This window comes from Hyperolius riggenbachi, chromosome 6, assembly GCF_040937935.1.
Source record: "Hyperolius riggenbachi isolate aHypRig1 chromosome 6, aHypRig1.pri, whole genome shotgun sequence".
Taxonomy (NCBI): Eukaryota; Metazoa; Chordata; class Amphibia; order Anura; family Hyperoliidae; genus Hyperolius; species Hyperolius riggenbachi.
In genome coordinates this window covers 235,870,902-235,897,575 of record NC_090651.1, presented here as the reverse complement: position 1 = coordinate 235,897,575, position 26,674 = coordinate 235,870,902, and the positions used below count along the sequence as shown (strand labels likewise).

General features: G+C 43.4%; 2 protein-coding genes across 8 annotated transcripts in view; one reads left to right on the top strand and one right to left on the bottom strand.

Moving 5' to 3' along the window:
- CCDC30 (coiled-coil domain containing 30) overlaps window positions 1-6,701 on the bottom strand; it is a 113,931-nt gene extending 107,230 nt beyond the window's left edge. For 2 of the 6 annotated variants that reach the window (XM_068240548.1, XM_068240552.1), the window contains exons 1-2: window positions 5,721-6,366; window positions 4,730-4,946 (exon numbers count right to left, since the gene is read on the bottom strand). In XM_068240548.1, the coding sequence (XP_068096649.1) occupies window positions 4,730-4,738 (9 nt within the window). In that variant the 5' untranslated portion in view covers window positions 4,739-4,946; window positions 5,721-6,366. Of the gene's footprint in view, window positions 1-4,729; window positions 4,947-5,686; window positions 6,368-6,519 lie in introns of those variants that run through there. The other 4 variants (XR_011022114.1, XM_068240551.1, XM_068240549.1 and 1 more) reach the window with 4 other exon arrangements.
- UTP3 (UTP3 small subunit processome component) overlaps window positions 6,384-26,674 on the top strand; it is a 47,057-nt gene continuing 26,766 nt past the window's right edge. Inside the window, exons 1-8 of one of the 2 annotated variants that reach the window (XM_068240554.1) lie at window positions 6,384-6,485; window positions 11,380-11,464; window positions 11,556-11,612; window positions 14,959-15,015; window positions 17,958-18,072; window positions 21,165-21,242; window positions 23,432-23,556; window positions 24,236-24,382. In XM_068240554.1, the coding sequence (XP_068096655.1) occupies window positions 14,965-15,015; window positions 17,958-18,072; window positions 21,165-21,242; window positions 23,432-23,556; window positions 24,236-24,382 (516 nt within the window). In that variant the 5' untranslated portion in view covers window positions 6,384-6,485; window positions 11,380-11,464; window positions 11,556-11,612; window positions 14,959-14,964. The other variant, XM_068240553.1, reaches the window with a different exon arrangement.

The window sequence follows — 26,674 nt, the reverse complement described above, 5'->3', positions numbered from 1 at the left end:
GCACCTGGTCCTGGGGGGGGAGAGGGGGAGAGGGCAGACATAGGCATGCTCGTCAATAGTATCTGATATGCGGCTTTGCGTCGTTAGCTTGGGAAAAAGGCTACATAGTAGCAAAATTATATAGATTTTTAAGTTCTGCATTGGCTTTTTTGATCAGTTTAATACTAAATAAAACATTGCTGTACAGATTTAAATTTCACTTTGGGGGCTAACAGTTACTCTTTAAAGAGAAGATGAAAATTCTCTCCTACGAGATAACTCCTATGCAATTAAGGCTCATTTGCAATTAACTTTCTCCTGAGTTTTCTCCTAGGAGAGAATTTTTCATTTTCTAATAACTTCCCAGTACTCTGCAATAAAAAAAAATGTATACCAAAAAGTGGGTGAAAAAGTACTATCAAAATTTTGATTATTTTCTTGCTTGCTGGTGGCTTAAAAGGCATTTTATTGACAAGTTGTGAAAATATCACCTAGGAGAAAACTAAGGAAAAAAAGTGAATTGCTGTAGCGATTGCGGAACTTCCTCCGTGACCAGCGCACAACGCGTGCGCTGATACGGCGGAAATCCTCCACAAGCGTGTAATTGCAGGAACCCAGCAAAAGGTGCTAAGCACCTGTAGAGGGAAATTCCTGTCGGCAGATGGCGCTGGGGAGTGCAGAGGAACCAATCCTCTGTAACTCCACAAATGCCAGACAGGAATTGTACGAAGCACAGAACGTAATCGCAAGAGAAGCGATTGCGAATGAGAACAAGCAAAGGGACAGGTTGTATGTGTGTGCGCCAATCTAGTCGCCACCCCGCGACAGCGCACACACAACAGCAGATACGAAACAGAAACGCAACCGCAAGAAAGGCGATTGCCAAATGTGACACAAGGCAGATCAGAACAGAATACGAGGATATCAAAGGCACAGCAAATCATACAATGAGGAGATACAGAAAATAACAAACGCTAACTGAACGCGAACACCGCACTCATTCGCAACTGTGCATGCGTTCATGCGCGGTCTCCACGTGATAAGCACAATAGAGACAAGCACGCCTAACTAACCATCGACAGACAAACATGCAACAGAGGACGCGAGCGCTTGCGTAACGGTTACCTCATCGAGCCTCCAGCAAGCGTTCGTAGCAGACAAGACAGACACTTGTCTAGCAGCACTAGCGAAAGTGGCTAGCGCGATCCAGGAAGACAGAACAGAAGGATCCACAGTACTAGCGCAGGATGCTAGTGCGATCCAGGTACAGAGTAGCAGAACAGAAGGATCCACAGCACTAGCGCTAGGTGAGTGCGATCCAGGCAGACAGAGTAGCAGAACAGAAGGATCCACAGCACTAGCGCAGGATGCAAGTGCGATCCAGGAAGGCAGAACAGAAGGATTCACAGCACTAGCGGAAAGTGGCTAGCGCGATCCAAGGAGACAGAACAGAAGGATCCACAGCGCTAGCGCAAGATGCTAGTGCGATCCAAGTGAGACAGATCAGAAGAGATAGCTGGTAGCAACCGCTGCACCAGCTATACTCCAAGAACAGAGATCAGGACGATTTCCTGTCGACCACCGCTGGGACAGGACAATCGCAACAGAACAAACAAAACAGATAAGCAATCCTAACTGCACTAGGGGAACCTGCCTAGCGCAGTTTCAGAAATTACTCTAAGCTGAACTTCAAACAGAGAGTAAGGCTGACACTCCTCCAGGAGTGTTTCTCAGGAAGGAATCCTTATGACCAGCCAAGCATTGTGGGAAATACATAGTTTTTATAGTACACGTCTCCAATGAATGTGGCCAGGCAATTTGCATGACAACGTATGCAAATTCCTCAGCAAACACAAGATGCAAAACTGACAGAAGCTCTCCTTTCGAGAGTCCTGCAGCATGCAAACCTAAACAATGGTCAAAAAGCTGCCTGCCTGCACAGGCAGCTGAGCAGATCATTACAATTGCATATGGGCCTCTGTGTTAGCATAGAAGGTTAAGTGGTGGGCATGCCCAAACAATAGTTCAGGCTAAACATACCGTGTATACTCGCATATAAGCCTAATTTAGTAGCACAAAAAATGTGCTGAAAAGTTACCTCCTCAGCTTATATGTGAGCCAGTGGAGCAAGTTTTGTTACTGGGAGGAGGAGCGTAAGGATCTCGCACTAGTGATCCTGCTCTTGCCAGTTGGCTCCCTGCTGTGTCTGAGCCCCCCCATCCCCTGCAACATGGTGTGCATGGTGCACTGCTCAAGAATACCTGTGTCCCCTGGCTTGTGGAGCGGTGCGTGCAAGCAACGTGTCAGCGGTGCAGTGATCGGGGATTCCTCCTGTGTGGAAATCACTGTGTCTCATAACTATGACACCATCTAGTGGAGTCTTGAGACACAGCTGTATCATCCTTGAGGCACATGGGGAGAGGGCATGACTTGCACTGGGGCACATCTGGCTACTGGGGAGGGGGCTTATAAGCAAGTCAAATCACTTTTTCCTGATTTCTGACAGAAAAGTGGGTACTTCGGCTTATATGTGAGTATATATGGTATTAGTTATGGTGCAATAGTTTACAGATAAGTCCTCCCCTGAAACCTCACAGTGTACAGGGGGTACATCTCTGGAACATTGAGAGATGACCTAAAGCACTTCAGTCATCAGGAGGCTATGCATGGTCATTAATGTAATACAGATTACGTGGTGTGGTTTTTCCATTTGTCCTAAGTCGAATGGAACTTATTTGTGCACCCCCTATGTGTAGCTATAAGTTAGGCGTAAGACAAGGTGCCTTTCACTCTCATTAACCAGTTTGCAAACAGGCGATCGTGAAGGAGCAAGACATCTACACGCCACCTCATGCCCTGCTATAAACATTTCAGTTAGGAAGGTTCTAAGGATACCAGCCATGTCATCACACACAGAAAATACATAATCATGGCTCTATTTATGGGGCATCCCATCTTATTGTGCAGAAATGTTATTGTCACAATTTAAATCAAATTCATATATGCAGTATATATTTTTGCCACACATAGATCACCTAGCAAGCACAGCACGGTCACATGGGTGATAAAGGGACACAGTAACAATCAGTAAACATTCCACACACAGCAAGCAGTGAGCAACCAGCCAGCCAAGGGGCATTGCCACAATTTAAATCAAACTTATTCATATATTTATTTTTTGGACACACAGAGATCCCCTAGAATGCACTTTACAGTCACACAGTCGGTAAAGGGACACGGTAACAGTCAGTACACATTCCACACACGGTAGGCAGTGGACCAACAAAGGTATATTTTTCACAAAATGTCTGTCACACAGATATTCTGATATTACTGATAACACAGTATGGTCGGTCACACAGGTGTTGCTGTGTGGGGGTAACACAGCAAACGAAGTGTCACAAATGTCAAAACAACAAATTAACTTTTATACAGTGACAGTGGCGTATAACAACGACACGCAACCACACACGGCACGGTCACACAGATGTTGAAGTGAAACGTTAACAGTCAGTCACATTCCACACAAAGCAGGCAGTGACCAGCAAAGGGATATTGTCACAAATGTTTGGCACACATTTTCTGGCACACTGAAATCAGCGATAACACAGATTCAAACCCTGGTCTCCCATGTCAAAGGAGGTGCCCTTAAAGCGGCCCCAAACCAAACATTTTTTTTTTAATTAAAAATATTTAGCTGCACCACTTTGACACATACAAAGATAAATAAACATTTCTTCAAACCTATGAGCATTTCAGTGCATGCTTTTTGCCCTTCTCTTTTCATAACTAGGGTTATACTGGGGGCAGCCATTAGCAATTCCTCCATTGCCGGACACCACCTACTCCACCAGTTTGCCGGATTTTGTCCCGGCAATTTGAAAGGAAGGGAGGGGTTCCTCCAATAAATGTAAAATATTTTATATTTGTCATCATGCAGCTGAAAAAAGGCTGCTATTTATTATTATAATTTAGAAAATAGATTTTATTTCTGAAATCTTGTATTTTTAATTTGGGTCCACTTTAACCAGTACACTATTAATTTACCTTTTCTCCTACTTTTTCACCAAGGTGATATTTTCACACCTTATCAATCATCAATACAATCAGGGGCGTAGCAATAGGGGGTGCAGAGGTAGCGACCGCATCGGGGCCCTTGAGCCAGAGGGGCCCCGGGGGGTCTTACCTCAACTTCAGTATTAGCTCTCTATTGGTCATGTGCTCATAATAATCACATCTATAGATACTTTGAATAGTGGTAATCATTAACAAACTGCTCCCCATTCCCTTCTTGCACCTCTGATACTGTATTTGCCATTGGCAGGTTTTGGTGCGCGTATCAATTGTTATATATAGAATGCTTGGGGGGCCCTACTGTAAAACTTGCATCAGGGCCCACAGCTCCTTAGCTACGCCACTGAATACAATGCATTTTATGCCACCAGCAAGAAAGAAAATACTCAGAATATTTTAATGATAGGATGCAAATCATCCATGAGAAAACATTTATATAACTTGCACGATCAGTGGCTCGAGAGCGTATTCCAGAAACATAAATCAGCCTGTCTGTTGGAACCCCAAGTGTAATTTCAGAAATGTGATTTTAGAAAAGCCTCCATTTATTACAACCTGAAATTCTGTAGCAATGTTACTAATAAAAATAACCAACCATATGAAAACACTTCCAGTCAAGGGGAACATTAAAGCAATTAATTATTTACAATTGCAAAGAACAGGTGGTCAGTGTTACCTTATCCATTGTAACTGTTAACTCCCAGTCTTCATGTCCTCAATGCAAGTTTCATCCATAGCAAATGTATTGGAAGAGCTGACTGGTCTTATCGCAGGCCATATCTTGTGTTCAGAACTATGGAAGAAGCTCCAAAGACAACATGCAAATTCGACATGGGGCAAGATGATGATGGCATCTGGATATCCTTTTCTGACAAGCCAAATCATGAGGGATTCTGCAAGAGATCCAGAACTATGGGTTTCTGTGGGCCAAATTCAGTTTGTCAATATCAAGCATATACCAGCCATAAGAAATTAAGCTTGGGTTATCCAAAAGTTTATATATCACATGTAACATTAATATCACATCAGAAGGTACATTTGCCTCTATGGTCAATCGGTCAATTAGGCCTATCAAGCTCCTCTCCTAGATTATGACTGCCACCCATGTCATTTGCCTTACACAGGATCACTTCCAAACATGTACGCCAATCACAGTTTTTTGGACTTCTTCACTCTGGGTCAAAATTTAGGCCCATGTCCCCCAAACCCTTCTGCAAGGTCAAGGCTAATCACAAGTTCCTGGTCCATACCAAGAATAGGTCTGATTGTGATATATAGATGATTTCTAGCTCACTTAATTATGTCAGCAATGAACCTTGCTTTCAAAGTTCTTCTGTCCAGGTCAACTTCACCCCATCCAAGCCGGTCACCATCAGGTTTCCATACACTGGACATACACAACAGCTTGGGAATAGCTCATATAAGTTCTGCTGCCTATATCCCGATCACATGAAGAAAACCTTATTTCCTGCCCAAGAAACATGAAGAAAACCTTATTTCATGCCCAAGAAACCCATACCCATGCAAATATCACCTTAAACCATTACGGTCCACAGCGTTGCATGTCAAAGTTTTGGAGTTGAGAGACAATAGCACAAACTTGATAACACCTACACAAAGGGTCACTGCTTACGTTCAAGTCATCCCTTCTGTTCAGGAAAACCCACCTTCCAGCCCAGGCTCAACTCGTCACCATACAAGCTCAGCAGCCCCACTGCCAAGCTTCGGGTCATTAAACAGGCTGCTCTCCATCCTCAGCTCTGATCACCACACAATGTACTCTTCTGTAGCCACCTGTCTTCTTCTAGACTGCTTGGTCTATCTCAAGTGTCAATACCAGACCTCCATTATGCCAAGCTAAGAATTCTCAGCTGTTAGAATGATACCAGATCAACAGGTTGGCGAGTATTCAGAATTAGCTGGAGTACCAAAATAGGAGAGGTATACAAGTAGCCATAATAATGTGAAAGCTAAAGAGATGAAAGCAGGAAAGTATGAATTTGCATCCCTCAGAAGGGCATTTCAAGGGATCCTCTTTCTTCCTGCGATAGGCATGGCACTGAGCGCTAGGATGAGAGTAGAACAAGGCATTTCTCTGCCCTCTCTGCTGCTACAAATCAAAGTACTGCTTGTTTGGACTAGTACTTTGTAGAATGCAGATAACAGCCCTCCACAGCAGCCCGGTGTTCCTGGACACGGAGGAGCGCCCTGCTGCTCTGCCAGTGCCTAGATTACAGCAGGGACAATTCTCAGCAGCCCCCAGTCTGGACTTGAGCACCGAGAGCGTTACTCCTCCCTCTTCTTAACCATACATGGAAGGAGGGGGCGTCGCCATGGCAACAGCTGAAAGCCACTGTGCACTTTCTAAATCCTACCGGGTGGAACAAATGGACTAGCTACAATATCAAATCTCAGGACACACTGTAATGAAGGTATTCATACAAATGTCATAAACATGCCACCTACTTTGTTATTACTGTTGATACCCTTATCAAGGCGAGCTAGAAATTCCACATACAGAATTCTATGTATGATCAATTCGAAGACCAGCTCTATACACAGTGCTAGACGCGGGCAATCTACAAATATAAGCACACAGGAGGCAGAAACACTTGCTAGATGGTTATAAGGACAGCGCAAACGTCACCGCTTTATACTGTCTGAAGAATTGTTAGAAGAAAATAGGAACCAAAAGACGTCGATTCTGTTTTCGTTGAGACTGTATACGCGTATGGACAGGAAACAGTGGGCACGTGGGTACTACAGAGGCTGTACAAGAGGGAAGCATGGGGAAGCCTCGCAGGTCAGTGATTTGGGTTTATTTCTGGCTAATGAGATGTGTGTATAAGGGAGCCTGAGCTGTGGTGCGCAGGCATGGAGGAAGAAGCATTCGAGTAGGTTATCGGGATGTCACTGTTTTTGCTACTCCTTCCAGTGATCTGAACGTTCTTGATACTGCTGTGTACTGGAGTTGTGAGTGACCTGCCGTGTGAAGTTTCTTCCACATCATTGTGTCCCACACCTGCTCTCTGATCAGGATTTTAATCATGTCTACGTTTCTGATGGATATGTCATGCTTTTCCTCTCTCTGCCATGGGTGGCAAAGAAGATAAAATGGTTAAGTGCATCCCTCCTTCAGGCATGCAGTGCATTGCCATACCACAACCCCTTACACTGTAACACAATTGCTACACTGTGAATGTTGCATATGTGGTGAATTACAGTGCAGTAAGCTGCATTACAAACCAGCCATTACATTGCGCCACTGAGAATGTGGCCTCATGGACACACAGCAGTAAATAACTTGGCTTTTTGAAGCTAGGAAAAAGTTCTGGGTGGGTTTTGATTTGAAGGAGGAGGTGAGTGTGAGGTTTTTCACACTAGAACGTTTTGATGGAATACACCTAGGATGCGGGAAGGAAAGTAACATGAAAGTCTATTGACTCATGCTACCATTCACATTAGACAAAGCGTTCCAGAGCATTACGTTGTAACACCTCTGGGAGCTTTTAATCGTACGACACAAGGGTTTCCCTGTCGTGTGAATTAGAACTAGTGGCGCTGACAGACGTCGAAACGCCACTTCCTGATGTCATGCTGTGCTCATAACCCATGCACGAAATCGGGTTTGTGCATATGTTAGCTAGTGGCAGGGGCGCCTTAACCTACAGACCACCCAGGCAGCGGCTTGGAACGGCTTTGATAGGGAAAGGCGCAATAAATTACTGTCAGTCCAAGGGGAAATAAAAATTCCAGTCATGAAAGACCGTTGTAAGGGACTGGAGAGAAATAGATTTCCTTCTGTTTTAAGAAGGCACATTACACCAAGCTTTGCTTTTTTAGTAGGAGGGCATTTTGGTTCCTTTTATCCCCCTATACATTCCTAGTAGCTTGGGTCACCCTGAGCTGCTTGGTTACTCTGCTCTTTTCACAAATAGCCTTCTGCTAAGTCACTGATAAAGCATCATTCAGAGTTCAGATTTATAGATACTCCCTAAGAAGAAGGTGTCTGGTTTATAGCTGTTCTCTGCCCCACCACCCTGAGCCTGAGTGGCTGACTGACATTTAAGGGTATATAGAGAAAGTTTTCTACTCTCACAAGTGTTTTTAGGAATGCATCTAATAAGGATTCATAGAAAGATTTGAGACAGTCCCTCACTATTCAGTGTACAGAGGTGACAGCGCCCTACCCCCAAATGTTACTGAGTCTGCAGAGCGAGACAGACAGACAAACAAACAAACAGTAAACTCTGCAGACAGCCCTGTGCTCTGCTAGAATGTCTGGCATATCTAGATGTCAGGATGCTCGCCATGACTAGCTATGGAGCGGTAGGATCATCTGATCCTCTCCCCTCTGGGACACACAGCCTGCACTTCTCCCTGAATTCACAAGGACAGTGTTTGAAGTGTGTAATGTACACATTGGGGGTTGCAGGTTTTGTCTTTCATTGTGAGAGTGAATAGGAGGGCAGCATCTAAAGCTCAAACAATGATAATGGACATGTAAGCAATGTGTGTAATTACATCCATCACTATTTATAATTGAAGCTGGCATAATAATGTATTTCCATTAATGCTGTCTGTTTGCCCTCTCTCTAATGCTATGTACCACCTCACGATTTTTCCAACGATTTTCCCGATGTCCATCAATTTTTTTTTTTTGAGCGACAAGTAGTCATTTACACGATGTCGTGACATCGCTTAGCGTTGTGTGGTGAAAAGTGACCGTCACTCAGGATCGGATCTTTAAGATCCTTGACGACACCCCGTAAAGTACTCCGGTCGCTTGACTTCTCGTTCGCACCCTTCCTGTAATGTCACGTGACAGATGAATCAATGGACGCTTGTCATGAGGGGACACCTCGCTGGATCCATCTTCCTGTGTTGTTGCAGTCACTGTGGTGAGTGTGGAGCTTAACTTTGCTCACCCTCTGCTCATGCTCCCTCTCCCACTGTCTCTCTGACCAAACAACTGCTACTTGGGGAACAATGTGCACAACTATGTACACTAGTCTGAGCGCTCTTCAGGGGAGCCAGTAGCATTTGAAACTATTATTGTGTATTTATGTAGCACTGACATCTTCAGCACTTTAAAGAGTATATAGTCATGTCACTGACTGCTCACTGGAGCTTACAATTTAATCCCTACCATAGTCAAACTGTAATGTCCGACCATATTATTATCATCATGTTTTTATAAAGCACTGACATCTTCTGCAGTACTTTACAGAGTACATAGTCATGTCACTGACTGTCCCCAGAGGAGCTCACAATCTAATCCAACCATATGCTGGATACACACGGTGCGTTCGTGCACTCGATTTTCCCGTCGATTCCCGTTGATTCCCGTCGATTCGTTTATTTCCAACATGTCCGATTTGGATTTCGATGGATCGTTAGGTCGATTCGCATGCAAAGTATGCCGAATCGACCTAACGATCCATCGAAATCCAAATCGGACATGTTGGAAATAAACGAATCGACGGGAATCGACGGGAAAATCGAGTGCACGAACGCACCGTGTGTATCCAGCATAAGTCATAGTCTAATATACTACCATATTATTATGTATTCATATAGCACTGACATATTCTGCAGCACTTTACAGAGTACATAGTCATGTCACTAACTGTCCTCAGAGGAGCTCACAATCTAATCTCTACCACAGTTATAATCTAATATTTTCAATATAGGATTGTTTTGGGGTAAACCAGTTGACTTATTAGTATGTTTTTTAGGATGCAGGAAATGTCTGAAGTGTCTGAAGACAGAAACTCCATGCAGATTTTGCCCTGGCCAATGTTCAAGCCTAGGACTCGGCACTAAAATGCAGTAGTGCTACCCACTGAGCCTCTATTCTACTCATAGATATCTGCTCATACATGTCATCAATTCTGACCCTCTACTACCCTTCCTCCCTCCATTCTACTTCTCTTCTCTTGTATCACTTACACTACAAACACTGTGCTTATCTCCAGAATGGATTATGAATCAAACTATTAGGCCCAGTGCACACCAAAACCGCTAGCAGATCCTCAAAACGCTAGTGGTTTTTGGAGCAGATTTCAGAGCGATTCTAGACATGTTTAGAGACCTTTTCTAAACATGCCGAGCGTTTTTGTGAAGCAGATTACAAATATTGTTACAGTAAAAGCTGTTACTGAACAGCTTCTGTAACAAAAACGTCTGGAAAACTGCTCTGATCTAGCATTTTTCAGAGCGGTTTGCATTTTTCCTATAATTTACATTGCGGCAGAATCACTTCTGCAAACCGCAAATGTGCAGCAGGAGGCACGTTTGCGGTTTGCTAAAAACCTCAAACCGCTGGTGTGCACCATCCCATTGAAATACATTAGCCAAGCATTTTCACAGACAGATGCGGTTGGCGGATCACTGCAAAAACCGCTCGGTGTGCACTGGGCCTTAAACCACCTTACCATATCAGCCCTTCAATGTCATGATATACCCACTCCAGTCCTACCCTAACAGGTGGTAACATATTTGCATACCTCATAATGTTTGTGAAAAATTATTTTGAAAGTAAGAATGTCTTTCTTGATAATCCAATCTTGCAATGTGACTGCCATTGGAACTTGTAGTGTGGATGCTGTATGTATTTGAGGTGCATACTGGCAGCATGTGCTGTATGGCATACAATGCTGATCATCCACAAGGCAAACGTAGGCAACTGCCTAGGGTCTAGAGAGAGTTTAGGGGCCTGGTGGTTGTTAGTCCCCACCAAATCTAACTAAATAAGCCAGGTGGTAACTATCAGTGGAGGGCAAAGTGTTATCTTGCCTAGGGCCCCGTTTTATAGTCATCCTTCTCTGATGGCTTATATCATGTGTGAAGTGTTCTATAATGTATATGATTTTTGTTTTATTTTTTATGGGGGGGGGGGGGGGGGGGCACAGGATTTCTTGCCTGGAGTGACAAGAAGGCTAGAGGCGCCCCTGGCTAGTGGGAAAGGACCCTCAGTAGGTTTCCACTGCTAATTCTTTCCCATAGATTATTTCTGCTGCTCTTTTGTTTTCTTGCATGGAGCTGCCATCTTGCTGATATAAGCAATTTGCTCAAAACCGAGAAAGTACAGCAGTTTCAAACCAGTATAAAGAATTAACTCTTGGGTTATATCACTTTCTAATCGGTGCTTTATTTTTAAGATGTTTACTAACACTTATCCAAAATAGGAAGTGGCCATAAAGAGTAATCGGCCGTTCACATTAGGACAATTAGTAATGTGCCTGTGTGTATTCAGTATACTGTGTATTCTAGAGTACTATTTTTGGTTCAAAGTGTGAAGTTGTGTGCCCTATAATGTTTCAGGAATCAGAAGCCAAAAACAGCAAAGACAGATGGGGATGTGTATGATGAATCTTTGTCCAAGGCTGCCATCCCTTCCACTAAAGAGGTACATCACTTTGCAGTCCAATCCATTGTTTACTAGTTAGGGAAGCATATTCTTTTTGATCTAAGTATGTCTTTTTTCCTCTTGGTTACAGCTCTCATCAGAATACTACAATGATGCAATTGATAACTATCATGAAGGAAAGTTTAAGGTAAGTCCTCATTTGCTAAAGACATTTTGAACTTTGGTCTAAAGTTTATTGCTGATAACTTGATTATATACCTTATTGCTTACAATATGAGCTCATTTTAACATTGTATAATAGGAATGGTCGATGAGATATCTGAGTTGATGAAGGATTATGCAAATTCTGTATAATCCTGCACCTGACTGAACCACACATGGAAATTCTGTATAATCCTGCACCTGGCTGATACACATGTGTAAATTCTGTATAATGCTGCACCTGGCAGATTCACACATATAACTTAAAAATGGAATCAAACTAAACATTTGAGGGATTTGATTGGTCCAGTTTTAAGCAGCATAAATTTACATACAAAATGTACATAATTTTGCATCAACTCGTAATTATTTCCATCTCACTGACTATCCCTATTGTTGGACTATTAACTGTATAGTCAAGCATTTATATATAAGCACCTGCATGGAAGATTCCCAGCAACTGTGCTTACTCCTGAACTCCATTTTATCATCTATACTAATATGTGCTATTTACATTATGACTGCCCTCCCTCCACACGTTATACTGTGAAACTCTGTGGCTCCTTATTGAGATCCCTGATATAGATAAATCTAGAGATATCTATCTATCTATGGGCTGGTGCACACCAAGAGCGGTTCTGAGTTTTTGAAAATGCTTTTGGGCTGAAAAACTCTTGGCTAATGTATTGCAATAGGATGGTGCACACCAGAGTGGTTCGTTTTTGTTTTGTTTTTTTGTTTGTTTGTTTTTTTTCCCCTAAACAAAAACTCTGGTCCTGCAGCATTTTGGCTGATTTCTGAGGTGTTTCTGCCTCAATGTTAAGTATAGGAAAGTGGAAAACCGCTCTGAAAATGCTAGATGAGAGCAGTTTTCCAAGCTTTTTTGTTACAGAAGCTGTTTGGTTACAGCTTTACTGTAACAAAATATAAAATCTGCTACACATAAATGCTCCAAAGAACACGAGGCATGTGTACAAAATCGCTCTAAACATGCCTAGAATCGCTCAGAAAAACTGCTAGCGTTTGCAGATCTTCTAGCGGTTTTTGGTATGCACTGGCCCTATACTTCTATTATTTGACAGTCCTATTCTAGTGGACTTTTTTTTTTTTTTTTAATTGCAACCCTCCCACCAACATCGTGCATCTTCCATGTGGGCTAGAGTGTTCTCACCCAATAAAACAGTTTATGTACTAAACCATCTTTCAAATCGCATGCTAGGCTTATCCCATGTGGGTCTATTGTATAGTGAATGCTTATCTATCTGCCATTTAATGGACATGGCCAGTCCTCACATGTTGGGTAAAGTTTCCATCCTCTTCTCTAAGTACATTTATTTACTGATTTTAAATTTAGTTTGTACAATTTAAATTATAACATTTCGTATGAATTGCCTGCTTTTGATCTTTATAATTGACGATTATTTGCAACCAAATATGTCCATAAGGATATATGTGCTCCATATAAAATTTATATAATGGAGTCCAGTTGTAACTCATTTATTCCAACAAAGCCTGCACATTCCTCTCACTTGTAGGTTAACTTTAAATATGCATCATTTTGGAATAGTTGGCAGAGCAATGCAAATCCTAAAATGGCAAAAAGAATATTATACTGCTCTGTGCATTGTCTTAAAGTGATGCATTCTGGTTTTACTTTTTGGACAAGTGGAAGTGGTAACTTTCAGTTACTGTCTATTTTAAAGTGTACCCAAGGTGACCTGATGAGATAGGCCTGTGTATGTACAGTTCAAAACATATTAATAATCAGGCTGTTTTACTTGTTTTATTTTGCTGCATGAAAGAGTTAATTTTCAGGCATGTAAGTGACCACTTCTGTCTTGTTGGGAATATAGTAAACATCACCATTAACCACTTAACGACCACCTAACGCCGATAGGCGTCGGCAGGTCGCAGTGGTGTTTCCGCTCCATGACAGTTCACGGAGGGAGTCTCCGTGAACAGCCTGCGAGCCTCCGATCGTGGCTCGCAGGCTAATTGTAAACACGCGGGGAAGAAATCCCCGGTGTTTACAGCATACGGCGTTGCTGTCGCAGCAGCGCCGTAAAGGAGATCGGCGTTTCCCGGCCTCTGATTGGCCGGGGATCGCCGGCATCTGATAGGCTGAAGCCTATCAGAGGCGGTACAGGACGGATCGCCATCCTGTACCGCCCGTAGAGAGGAGAGGTAGGGGGGAATAGCGCTGCGGAGGGGGGCTTTGAAGAGCCCCCTCCGCTCGGCCACACAGAGCGGCGGCGATCAGACCCCCCTAGTGGGGAAAAAAAGGGGTGGGGAGTCTGATCGCCCTGCAGCAAACACGATCTGTGCTGGGGGCTGAAGAGCCCACCCAGCACAGCGCAGGGAAAAATCCCCTGGTCCTTAAAGGGAACCAGAGATGAACGTTTCACACAAAATAAACCTATCAGTCGATAGCTTGTAAAGAATAAATGCTCTACCTGATAATTTCGCCGCTCTGGTGTGCCTTTTTTAGTGTTTTTTTTTTTTTTTTTATCCATTATTGCTCCAGGAAAAATCAAATATGGCCGCCGGCTCATATCCCTTCTGCTTCCGGGTTATGAGTTCTGGATGTGCTGTCTAGGCTATATGAGACTATGCTAGGCTAGGCTATATGAGAAAAGGCTGCTGCAGCCTTTCTTCTTTGCGCTTTCATTTTGGTATGATGTGCAGCTGCCTGTAGGAATGAAACTGCAGTCATCATCATTATCTATGCACACAGATCATATTGCAGCCACACTTGTCTGTTTCAGAGATTCTCTCTCAGCAGGAGCAGCCCCTCCCATGTCATCACAGCTCTCAGCATGCAAAGCAGGAAATCTGAGCCAGGAGGTGGCAGGCTTGGGCTTGAAAAGACTCCACAGAAGAGGGACTCAGCTATAATGATTCCAGGTCAAACCTAGACTGAGCCACTCTGGGATTCTTATCACAGCTGATAATAGACTAATTAATCAGATAAGAATGAAACTAAAAGCAGGGTAGGTGTTTACTGTCATGTTCCCACTGATAAATGTAATAGAATACATGAGGGTGCTTCGTCTCTGGTTTAAGTGACACCACAGCCATAAAAGTCTTCCTGACAGAATACAACTTATGAGGGAAAGGGAGAGATAGAAAAGAGTCAATAGTTCATGTATATTAACTCTATTTTTAGGAGTAGGGGATAAATACAGTTGTTTTCTCATCAGTTTATTTTCATCTCTGGTTCACTTTAAGAAAACAGTAGCATGTTGATGTATCACTACTAAGAGGTCACAACAATCTTCTCTGTGTGAATTGTGTATAATTCAGTAATGTGACTTTCTTACGTTTTATTGCAGAGTCTGATGGAAAAAGGAGTGAAATTTGACAGTGATGATGAACAGTATGACAGCGAGGTATGTGAAGAGGAGCCTACTTGTGCATAACTGAAATATTAAACAGGACCAGAGACTGCTAATACAAAAAACGGGGCTTACCGACATCCTGCCGCATCGAACTGTCACTCTTGCTGTTAGCTCTGCTCTCCCGTGGCCGAAGCCCACTCGCTGTGCCGTTACTATGACTGCAGAGCTCCTTGAACCAGTCAGGAGCCAATGAACCCTGTGATATCACTGTGAGCTAATGTGCGGCGTGGAGATTGAGATTTATGCCCTGGCAAGGATAACGTGTCCCAAATAGGGTGTAGATTTCAATCGGACTGGTCCGGAAGCAGTTAAGTGTTTCTCATCTAGTTACATTTCAGAAAAGTTTGCCTGCTTCTTTTGCATACATAAAACACTTATAAACCTTGCAATGGAAACAAAGTTACAATAAACAGATTACCAATTGCACCCCTTCCTACTGTGGGGGTTCTACACTTAGCCCTTGTAGGGTCTAAGTAAAGAAACAAAATGCAACAATAAGCTAAGTGCACACTGTATCTCCTATACCAGTTCAAACCCACTCTGGGTCACTCCTCAAGTAACCACAAGAATGAGCTCCACAAATCGACTCTACTTCTTCAATCAGTGGCCCTGTTTCAGCCTCTAGTATTAAGTGGTGGTATGAAAAAATAGGCACAATCCTCAATTGTAGGGGAAGGGAGGCACCTGGCTGATCCATACATGTAACCAGTGAATGCCTCCACAATACTTGGTCACTTCAAGCAACAGTGCAGCCTCTGTCCAATGCTCCCTTACAATCAATGGATGCCTACTGGTGCAGTTAACACTAAACAGCTACAGCTTACAGTCTCCAGGTTTGTGTGCTCTGCTTCCCTGCAACTCTCACCACCATCCCCTAGTACAGTGCTTCTGACGTGGGTTAAAATAAATATGGCAGCCTCCATATCACTCTCACATCGGGGTATCTTTAAACGGAACCTAAGCTGAGAAGTATGTGGATTTTTCCTTTTAAAATAATACCAGTTGCCTGACTCTCCTGCTGACCCTGTGTCTCTAATGCTTTTAGCCACAGCCCCTCAACAAGCATGAAGATCAGGTGCTGTGACTGAAGTCAGACTGGATTAGCTGCATGCTTGTTTCAGGTGTGAGAGCTAGATACTACTGCAGCAAAGAGATCAGCAGGACTCACAAGCAACTGGTATTTTTTAAAAGGAAACATCCAGATCCCTCTCAGTTTAGGTTCCCTTTAAGGTGAGTGTACACACACTCAAATACTGTTGCCCACAATGCCCGCAAGGATCGGTGATTGATCTGTAGGGCTGACGGTTCAGGGAGGAGAGCTGTACAGCTACATCATTCTTCAGAAGAAACAGAAACATCCGGCACTAGTACAAGGCTCTTCTCAGTTGGTTTAATATCACAGGGTTAGATTACATCAATCCGCACATTCCATGTTCCATATTCTATATACAACAAACTGTCTGCCTAACAGCCGCTTCGCTCAAACGAGCTTCCTCTGAGGCTCCGTGGAGCACGGAGCCTCTGAGGAAGCTCGTTTGAGCGAAGCGGCTGTTAGGCAGACCGCCGCTCCCACATTGCCCCCCAGCAAGGACCACCAGGGTATGTCCGTTTATTGTATATAGGATATGGAACATGGAATGTGTGGATTGCTGTAATCTAACCCTGTGATATTTAATCAACTGAGAAGAGTCTTGTAGAAGTGCCGGATGTTTCTGTTTCTTCTGATGATTGGATATATTGAGAATTTTTTTTTCTGTAATCCAGAGCACACAAAAGTCAATACCCTATTGATCTATCCCTGAAGGTGCTTCCCTCCAATGCTGGAGACCGCAGTGCCGATCACTTTTTTTCATTTCCAGCCACTTCTGCCGAGAACCCCCTGACGTGTACAAGGCTTTAGTGTGAATAGGCCTCAGTATTCACTTGCACGTGGAACACAATGTACATATCTCTCGAAAACATCACTGGCCTAAACTGAGGGCTCCCTACACTGATAACTATACAGAAAGGGTCATTATTCCATTTATTCCTCTTTTGATCTGAGGGATCAAAGGTCTCCCTTAACAAGAAAGTTAGCTTACAGCAGGGGTCTCAAACTCAATTTACCTGGGGGCCGCAGAAGGCAAAGTCAGGATGAGGCTGGGCCGCATAAGGGATTTCACAATCGCGGCGCATCGCCGCCTCTGCCCGCCCCTCTCACTCTTCCTTCACAAAGAAGGGTGGGGAGAGGCGGCGATCCGTGCGCCGATTGATGTCAGGAGGGGCAGAGCTGAAGCTGAAAGCTCTGCCCCTTCCAGGAAATGCTGCCCGGGCGATTTGGGGGCTCTGCAGCAATCGTTTAGCGGCGGGGATGCGGCGGATTACTTGGGAGCACTGAAGCGAACTATAAGGAAGCTTTTGCTGGCGAGGGCCACAAAATATTGTATCGAGGGCCGCAAATGGCCCGCGGGCCACGAGTTTGAGACCCCTGGCTTACAGGGACAACAAAGGATGATTTGCATATTCAGCAGTGATGCATGGTGGAAGACATCATATGCTCACCCCAATCTGAATTATCACAAATACCTTCTGTTTTAAGGCAAACTTGTTTTTCTTAACAAGAAAGGCTAGATAAACTGGGCTCATTTAGTCTGGAGAAAAAACTCCTTAGAGGAGATTAACATGAATAAATACTTCAAAAGGCAATAGATAATTCAGCCAGGCCTTGTAAGGGTTTTCCCCTCCTCAGAATCAACTGAGATATGTGAGGGTGCAGGCTGGTGTTGTATCATATTTTCTGGTTGAACTCAATGGATTTTTGTTTTAGTTTTTATTTTACCCAAATAACTATGTAACCAAGTTAAAGTGGTAGAAATGGGAGTAAAGGACACAAGTTCATGCAACTTCCATAATTGAGTAACGTACCCTACAGATTTCTTTGTATATTGCCACAGGATGAGGTTATGCCCCTTGATATTCCTGAGGAAGATGAGGAGGAGGAGGAAGGTGAAGAGGATGAAGATGACCGTGTTTCAATGGGAAGTGACCTAGAAGATCATGGAAAAGATGGTCAGTTAACATGCCCAAAATACGTTTATACAATTTTGTTTTTTGTCCTAGTAGCTGTAAGTTAGTTAAGACCAATGATTGAGGAAAAAAAAATAGGAGAGGAAAAAAGTACTCCACTGATTTCAACAGAAATATCGTCCAAATATTTAACTAATTTATTCATCATCAAAAAGTATAGAAAGACATTTTGTTACTGTGTCACAATAGTAGAGCAACCATTAAGACATTGAATGAAGCAGGTGGTTTTGGCGCCCCAAAACTTTCGGAGTCCCAAAACTAGGTGCCCTATAGCAGAAATGTTGTACTGTGCGGGGAACGTAACGGTAATTCGGGGTTCTGGCGATCTCTGGACCCTAAATTACATCCCCCTGTGAGTTGCTATGACTCAGATGGGGAATGGTATTTAGTGCCACTGGGAATTTGAGCGGTAGCAGGGGGAGCCGTCATTCTGCTCACCCTGCACCTGGCTCATTGGCGGCATACATGTACGTACACTAAAGACATTACTAGATCAGCCTATCGCCCGCTAGACCCTAGAGCAGGGATGTCAAACCGGTCCTTCGAGGGCCGAGGCCCACACATATTTTCGACACCGCTCAAATTAATTGATGGGTCTGAATCAGGAAAGGTGTGGTCCATTAGGTAGAACACATTCCTCTCTTTCTTTCTTTTTTTTTTTTTTTTTTTAGTCCACCCTAAACACTGGCATGGATCTGGCCCTCCAGGCCTGGAGTTCGACACCTGTGCCCTAGAGCAATGTAATTGCAGACCACAGTTTGTATATTCAAAGTGTAAAATACTTCTGGAGCTCTATGTATAGTATTGTATACAATCCTAGATCTTGAATCATATAATTCCGTTATTATACGAATTGTACAGGTGAATGAGAATTGTGGTTGCAACATAACCTTACAGTCACGATGCAGTGGTAGCGTGCCTTAAAGGGAACCTTAACTGAACGGGGGGTAAAGAGTTTCACTTACCTGGGGCTATTACCAGCCCCCTGCAGCAGTCCTGTGCCCTCGGAGCCGCTCTGGAATCCTCCAGTCCCCCGCTGTCACTTAGTTTCGTTTTTGACGACTCACCAGTCGGCCAGCCGCCATGCGTATTATTAGACGCGCATTCCCTAATGCAATTTGCGGTGTTTCGGACCGCAATGCGTACAAAAACACGCATTGCCGCATATCTACGCGTGCGGAATGCGGCAACGCGCATTTTTGTACGCATTGCGGTCCGCAACAGCGCTAATTGCAGTAGGGAATGCGTCCAATAATACGCATGGCGGCTGGCCGACTGGTGAGTCGTCAAAAACGAAACTAAGTGACAGCGGGGGACCGGAGGATTCCAGAGCGGCTCTGAGGGCACAGGACTTATGCAGGGGGCTGGTAATAGCCCCAGGTAAGTGAAACTCTTTACCCCCATTCAGTTAAGGTTCCCTTTAAATGCAGCACACCGCCTTTATAAAGGCCTTTTCCAGAAGGAAAAAGATCCAGTAGTGGAGTCTCTAATCCATGTCTTCAATACTGGAATTGTAGGATTGTAACAAATTAACAATGTCTTTTTGATTGTGAATACCACTGATCTTTTAATTTTCAGCTGATACTATTTTGTGCTGTTAAAGTCAGTGAACAAGGTTTTTATCACTCCTTTTTTTCCTTTTTTTTTTTTTTCTTTCTTTTTTTTTTTTTTTGAAACTGTTGCAATTGGGCAAAATACTACACTGACTTCTATGTTGATTACAAAGGGTCCCTTCCTGCCACTGGTAATTGTAAGGTGTCTAAAAGGATTTATTCACATTGATTTCGACAATCTACCTACCACTTTGAAGGTGCCTATAAGATCTTTGTGACCTAAACTAGAATTCAGATAAAAGAAAAACTGCATGACCCCTCTCTGGATAAAGCCCATGGACGTTTATGGCTCTTCCTCTAGGCAAAACTGCTCCAGTAACTTCAAGTTAGAAGGGTTGCTTTGCTCTACACTAATCTTTAAGTCATGGCACAGATTCTCATTTGGATTGAGGCCTGGATTTTGACTAAACCATTACAAGTTATTTAAACCTTTTTCTTTTAACCTCTCCTGTGTACCCCTGACATTGTTTATTGGCCATCTAGAAGGTCAATCATTCTCCCACTGTCTACTCTCTGGCAGACAAACTGCCCTGTATTTAATGCCAGCCATCTGTCCTTCAGTCCTGACCAGTCTTCTAGTTCTTGCTGATGGAAAAACATCCTCGCTGCCAGAGCCGTATTTACCATAAGGCACTGTAGGCACATGCCTACAGGTGCCTGATGATGAAAAGATGGCTCACTCGCCTCACCAAGTGGCTCCCTCCCTCCTTCCCTATGAAGAGTCCCGAGCTGAGTGTAAATGAGGGGTTACTCACCTGGGTCTTTTGCATTCCACTGACCAGACTTCCCTTCACCCAGGAGCATCTCTAGACGAGACAAATAACATTTATATCGCGCTTTTCTCCTGGCGGACTCAAAGTGCCAGAGCAGCAGCCACTAGGGCGCGCTCTATAGGCAGTAGCAGTGTTAGCAGGGTCTCCTACTGAATAGGTGCTGGCTTACTGAACAGGCAGAGCCGAGATTCGAACCTTGGGCTCCTGTGTCAGAGGCAGAGCCCTTAACAATTACACTATCCAGCCACCACCATCTCTACCAACCTAATACTTGAGGGCACCTCTAGCTACTTAGTGTTAGGTAGCCAGAGTTATCCTCAGCATTAAGCAACACCTGCTGCTACCTATGATGGGCAAGGGAATTAAAGGAAAGTGACAACGGTTCAGCGGGGGTTTGTACGTTTGTGGAGGGCAAGTCGAGGGTGCCAGGACATCTGTGCCTATAGGCTTCTGTGAGGCAAATCCGGGCACAATGCTGCCGCATTATCGGAATGGTGTTCTCATGCTACTGGGAAGTGTTGGGTTTACACCACATGTGGCATTTCCCATCATGATCGGAAAGTCCAGTTTTGGTCTTGGCCATAGAACCTTCTTCCATGTGTTTGTGCAACATGCTGTTATTATGCATTGTGTTGGATGTTTTTTTTCCTGTTACACTAAAAAATGTTATTTTAATTTTTGTTTTTAGGACTTCCAAATGAGCTGGCCTGGGGACAGAAGAAAAGACTATACTACGACACAGACTACAAGGACTACGGCAAGAAAAGTATGTATGGTAATATTTGCCATTGGCGCGTGTGTTAGGATTCTATGTGTTCCTGTCTTCAGGAGTGCTTATGAAGATGCTATACTTAAATTTCTCTGCATGTATATCATTATCCATCACTCAAGTTATTTGCCATATTTTTATGCATTTATGCAGTGCTTTACAGAGTACATGTATACATCCCCACCTTACCAACTCCCCTGTTTAACCGGTTGTAGTATTTTATACTCCTGTGTCACAAGGCAAGAGTGCTAACCATTTAGTCAGTAGTCTGATCATAGGTTAGCCTTGATTTCTTGAAAAATAATGTGCAGCAGGCTACCTAGTCACTGCCGGTTTTCCTCCTCACCCTGAGCTACATTCCCTGAGCTAAGGTTGTATATACACAACCAATCCTATGTACCTAAACTCCTTTATCTCGCCTTTCTTAAAAATAGGTAATCATTAAGGGCTTGTTCACACTAAGGGCGCTTTTGGGTTTTTTTAAGCGCCGGCAATTTTTTTTTTAATCGCCCTAAAAGCGCTTGTGCAATGTTTCCCTATGAAAGTGTTCACATATGAGCGGTTCGATTCCGATCTGCTCACCAAAATGCTGCCTGTATTATTTTGGGGATGATTTGCCTTAATGGAAGGTATAGGGAAATCACAAAGCGCTTTGTATAGCGATTTTCCCCAGTGCTTTCATGAATAAATACACTATTTATTTCTGGGTGAAAGAGTTCCAAAAACGAATCGCTCTGCAATAGCGCTTAGAAAAGTGCTTTACAAAAGAATTCCTATCGCGTCGGTAAGTGCCGGGAGGCGCTAAAAAATCGCACACAAGTTGCAAACCGCTGGCGTCAGTGATTGCAATTTGATGTGAACAAGGCCTTAGCCTAGATTTTCAACTTCTAAAAGGGAAAAAAAAGAATGTGGGAGAGTCTGATTTATGGTTATTTTTATAGGTGCAGTCTATCGCCCCAGTTTTTCACCACAGAATTTTTTTTTAAAGGCAAAGTTTACCAAAATGGGTTTACTTGTGGATCATAACTGGCTGATTAGGTCACCTTCCTGTATCTCCTGGTGAGTCCAACAATTCGAATTGCTTTCTCCCACAAGACCTCAATATGTCTTGCAGTTGACTTCCTAGAAAGTCTGAATTAAGGTGGCCACTAACGGTCCAATTTCTAGTGAAAAATCGTTCGAGCGATCAAATTCTGATCGGACAAAAAATCGTTCACTACACCATCAACTAACCAATCATTGCTTCCTATCTATCACAACCACCAAGACAATCCAAATTTTCGTTCGACGAAAATTCATTCGGGCGACATTTTTTTCACTCGTTCATAATAGATTGTGTCCGCCAATGGAGATTATTTACAACCAAACCGATCAGAATTTCTGATCGCTCGAACGATTTTTCGCTAGAAATTGGACCGTAAATGGCCAGCTTAAGGTTGGCGCCATCTGAACTGGCAATTTTGGGAACACGAGTTTCCCACTTGCTCCAGTTTAGATACAAGAATGTGATGTTTGGTTCAGGCAGCTAGCAGCTGAAATCCATTTCCATTGGATGATTGTTTAAGCAGGGATGCAGTCTGCCCAGATAGAGATATACAATACTGGCAAGCACAAAACTAACAGTATGATGCATGCAGGGGGCATATGTGTCTCGGCCATTGAAGGAGTCCTCCATTTACATGGTAATGCGGTGGGAGTGGTGATCCTGGATTGTGGGAGGGGACAGAGTTGGGATCTCTCATATGGATCTCTTGCTGCTAAACGGCCTGTGGGCTGTAGAAAGTTGGTAAGTTTCTAGGCTGAGCCCATGCACTAAATTATCAGTGTTGGGTATCCTGATGCCAGTAATAACTTTGAAGTTTCCCTTTCTAGTTCTGGTTGTCTTTTTGTAAAAGGGGCAATAGTCATAATTGTAAATTTTTTGTTTGTGCTGCTAAAGGGCTAGTTCACAGTGCTCAGTTGCATTGCAGAATAATTCTGCATGTCAATTCACTGCCCATACAATTCTATGGGCCTGTTTACAGTACTTTTGTAACTGATCACATTATTTTAACTCTCTGCATGCAAGTTTTGTATTCAATTTTATGTCCAGTCTCCATTGCAGTTCAGTCATTCTAACTCGTGCGTTATGCAACTGACCACTGTGAACCTAAGTGTTTTCATGATTTCCTTTTCTGATTATATAGAAGTGAAGAAGAGCAAAGAAGAGCTGGATGCGGAGGCTGAAGAGGAAGAGGAGGAAGCACAAAACGTACAGAGGCGCTTGGCAAAGACCCTTAATGAGGAAGATTATGGCCTGGATTTCCTACAGGTACTGTAAATACTCTAAACATAGATTTGAGGGGAAATGGCATTGGCTGAGGGGAGTCAGGTGATCTGGAACACAAATAAAATCACCAATTAGCTGTGCTCTTCCTACAGATTCTTTGCACAGGGAAGGGCAGGTGCTGAAGCAAGGCCGTATCCATGTTAGTGTTTAGGATGGACTGAGACATGGAGATGTGATCTGCTTGATGAACCACACTTTTCCTGATTCAGTCCCATCAATTCATTTGAGCGTCGCCAAAAAATGTGTGAGGACCTCAGCCCTTGAGCGCTGGAATTGGACAACCCTGTGGGTGTGGCCAAATTAAATACATACCAGTGTTAACCCATTGCAGATCCATTTAACATATGACATTTCTGTGAAGTTAACTTGAGTGTTTTTGTCATTGCCACTTGGCTTACCTTCTATAGCAGCCATAAAGGGATAGGGGATCTGCTGGGTGGTGATGGATTCGCCCAAAACTGATTTCTGGATGAATAATGCAACCTGTAGTATGTTAAGTGACTAGATATGGTCAATGAGATGTTAGCAATTTTGGCTTCCATGCTAGTTTAATGCATGATAAATCTGCTCACAGGCTGGAATTTTTAGCATCTCATTGAGGGCCCTTTTTGCTTATTTCAAAACTCTTCCTCCTTTTCATTTCTCACTCCCTGCTCTCTAGGAGTTTGCACAGAAGGCCAGTGAAGAGAAGCCATCTGAGCAGAAGATCGTGAAGAACCTGGAACAAATGTCTGATAAGGAGAAACGCAAGTTGCTGAAGAAGGAATCGCCAGAGCTGCTGGAGCTCATTCAAGACTTAAAGCTGAAGGTGAAGCTTTCACCCCCGCTGAATGAATAAAAGCAAATAAAGTGTACCAGTTTGTCTCCAGGAGGCCATCACCATGGCTCGCTCTTGGTAGATTCCACGTTGGCTCCATGGATGACCACTCTTATTCCCAACCTCCAACCCCAAATTGGGGAGATCTTCTCATCTCTTTTGTGTCAGTTATTTTCTATTACTTCTCCTTTTCTTTCTGTTTGATGCAGGGCTGTGGAGTCGGTCCAAAAATCCACCGACTCCGACTCCTCAGTTTAGGATTCCACCGACTCCGACTCCTCGACTCCGACTCCTCTAATTTGCATATTACAATTTTGTTGATTAAAAGTATGTAACATGAAATACGTCTCTTAACTGCCAACGCTTAGGAATTTTACAAGACAACTGAAGTGAGAAGGATATGTAGACTACTATATTTATTCCCTTTAGACTAAAACTAGTCCTTGGTAAGAGTACTTGTAAAAAGGTACAAACCGGAACAAAGAACATCTATCAGGCCCTAGGCAATGTAAGTGTGGGTACATGTAAGAATGATGTGCAGGTACTCTGCAGGGGAATGAGGAGATACTTCCTCTATTACACATTCTTCATGCACAATCTGAACAAGGTTTATGGGTGACAGACAACACCTCTGTGTTCAATGTGCACAGCATTCTCAGTGGATTCCCTGCAGCTCTGTGGGGAGTGCATATGTAGAGTATAATACTACTGTGTAACAAAGTAAATCTGAGACAGATGAAATTAAATTTTTATACATACCTGGGGCTTCCTCCAGCCGCCTTCAGGATAATCAGTCCCTCGTTGTCCTCCTCCACCACCTGGATCTTCTGCTAGGAGTCCAGGTACTTGAGCCAGTCGGGCGTAGTGCGCATGCACACACTCTGCCGCCAGGAGCATACTACACCTGTGCAGCACTATTGCGCAGGTGCAGAATGTCCCTTGCTGTGGGAGCGGCATGCGGCCGGACAGCGCTGACTGGCTGAATTACCAGGACTCATAGCAGAAGATCCAGGTGGTGGAGGACAGCGAGGCACTGATTAGCCTGAAGGGGGCTGGAGGAAGCCCCAGGTATGTATAAAACTTTACTTTTCATCCGTCTCAGGTACCCTTTAATTTGTAGTCACCAAACCAAATTTTAACAACATATCAAATTATTTGATTTCTTCAGCAAAGGGAGTGCATACATTTGCATAAACCAGCATCAATGCAGAATTATTTCCATCTCAGTGACCATCTCTAGTGACACAGCTACACATCAGGCTTTATTCTTACAGCATAGATGTTATTTAGTATATATAAGAGATTCCTGTGTACACATCATATATACAGTCACAATCAGATCTGTATATCGGACCTTAAAAATATGGGACTGCTTTATTGAAGCAGCACAAGTAAGTAATTTTGATTGGTTTATTTCATTTTTGTGGACTAAGCACAGCTATAACTGTATATATACATTATTTTTAATGACTATTATCTGAGAAATAGAACATTTTATCATATTTTCTATTTTAATTACAGTTACAAATTCATTAGGAGTCTGAGTCGGAGTCGGTGCATTTTTTCCCGACTCCGACTCCAGGCACCCAAAATTGCCCGACTCCACGACTCCGACTCCGACTCCACAGCCCTGGTTTGATGACATGCACCTTGCACTCGCTCTGCCTTATGTACACTCCTGAAATAAAGGGACATCTAATTGTTCTGTCCTTTGGAGAGGTGAACAAGCAGGATATGTTTACTGCATATTGTGGAGAGAACTACAATAGAGGTCAACTGTATCTACAGTAGATTGGAATATACCTGAAGGAAAGGCTTTAGAAATCGTGAAGCTTATTGTGCTGGCAGAGGATTTTCACCTAAAACAATCCAAACTGCATCTAGTTTACATTAAACCAAACCTGAACTGAAGATAAACTAAAGTTGTGTTTTTTGTTTTTTTTTAAGTCTAATTAGTTATCATTGACAGTTAATGCTGGGAATACACGGCTCGATAATTTCTGACATGTCTGATCTCCCGCCTGATCGTTTTTTGCGCTCGATTCTGCATGGAGGACAATGGGAAAAGAGAAGAAAAATGAGCGGTAGATAAGAGAATCTCCTGCAGAATCGAGTGTGGAAAACGATCAGGCGCGGAACCGAGCGGCAAAATCGAGCCGTGTATGCCCAGCATAAGTCCTAAAGAGAAACCGTCATTCAGAGAACTGGACTTTCAACCCTTGTAGTGAGAAGGTGAAAAGGATAACTAGTTTTATGTAGGTTCGGAACTGTACATATTATCTA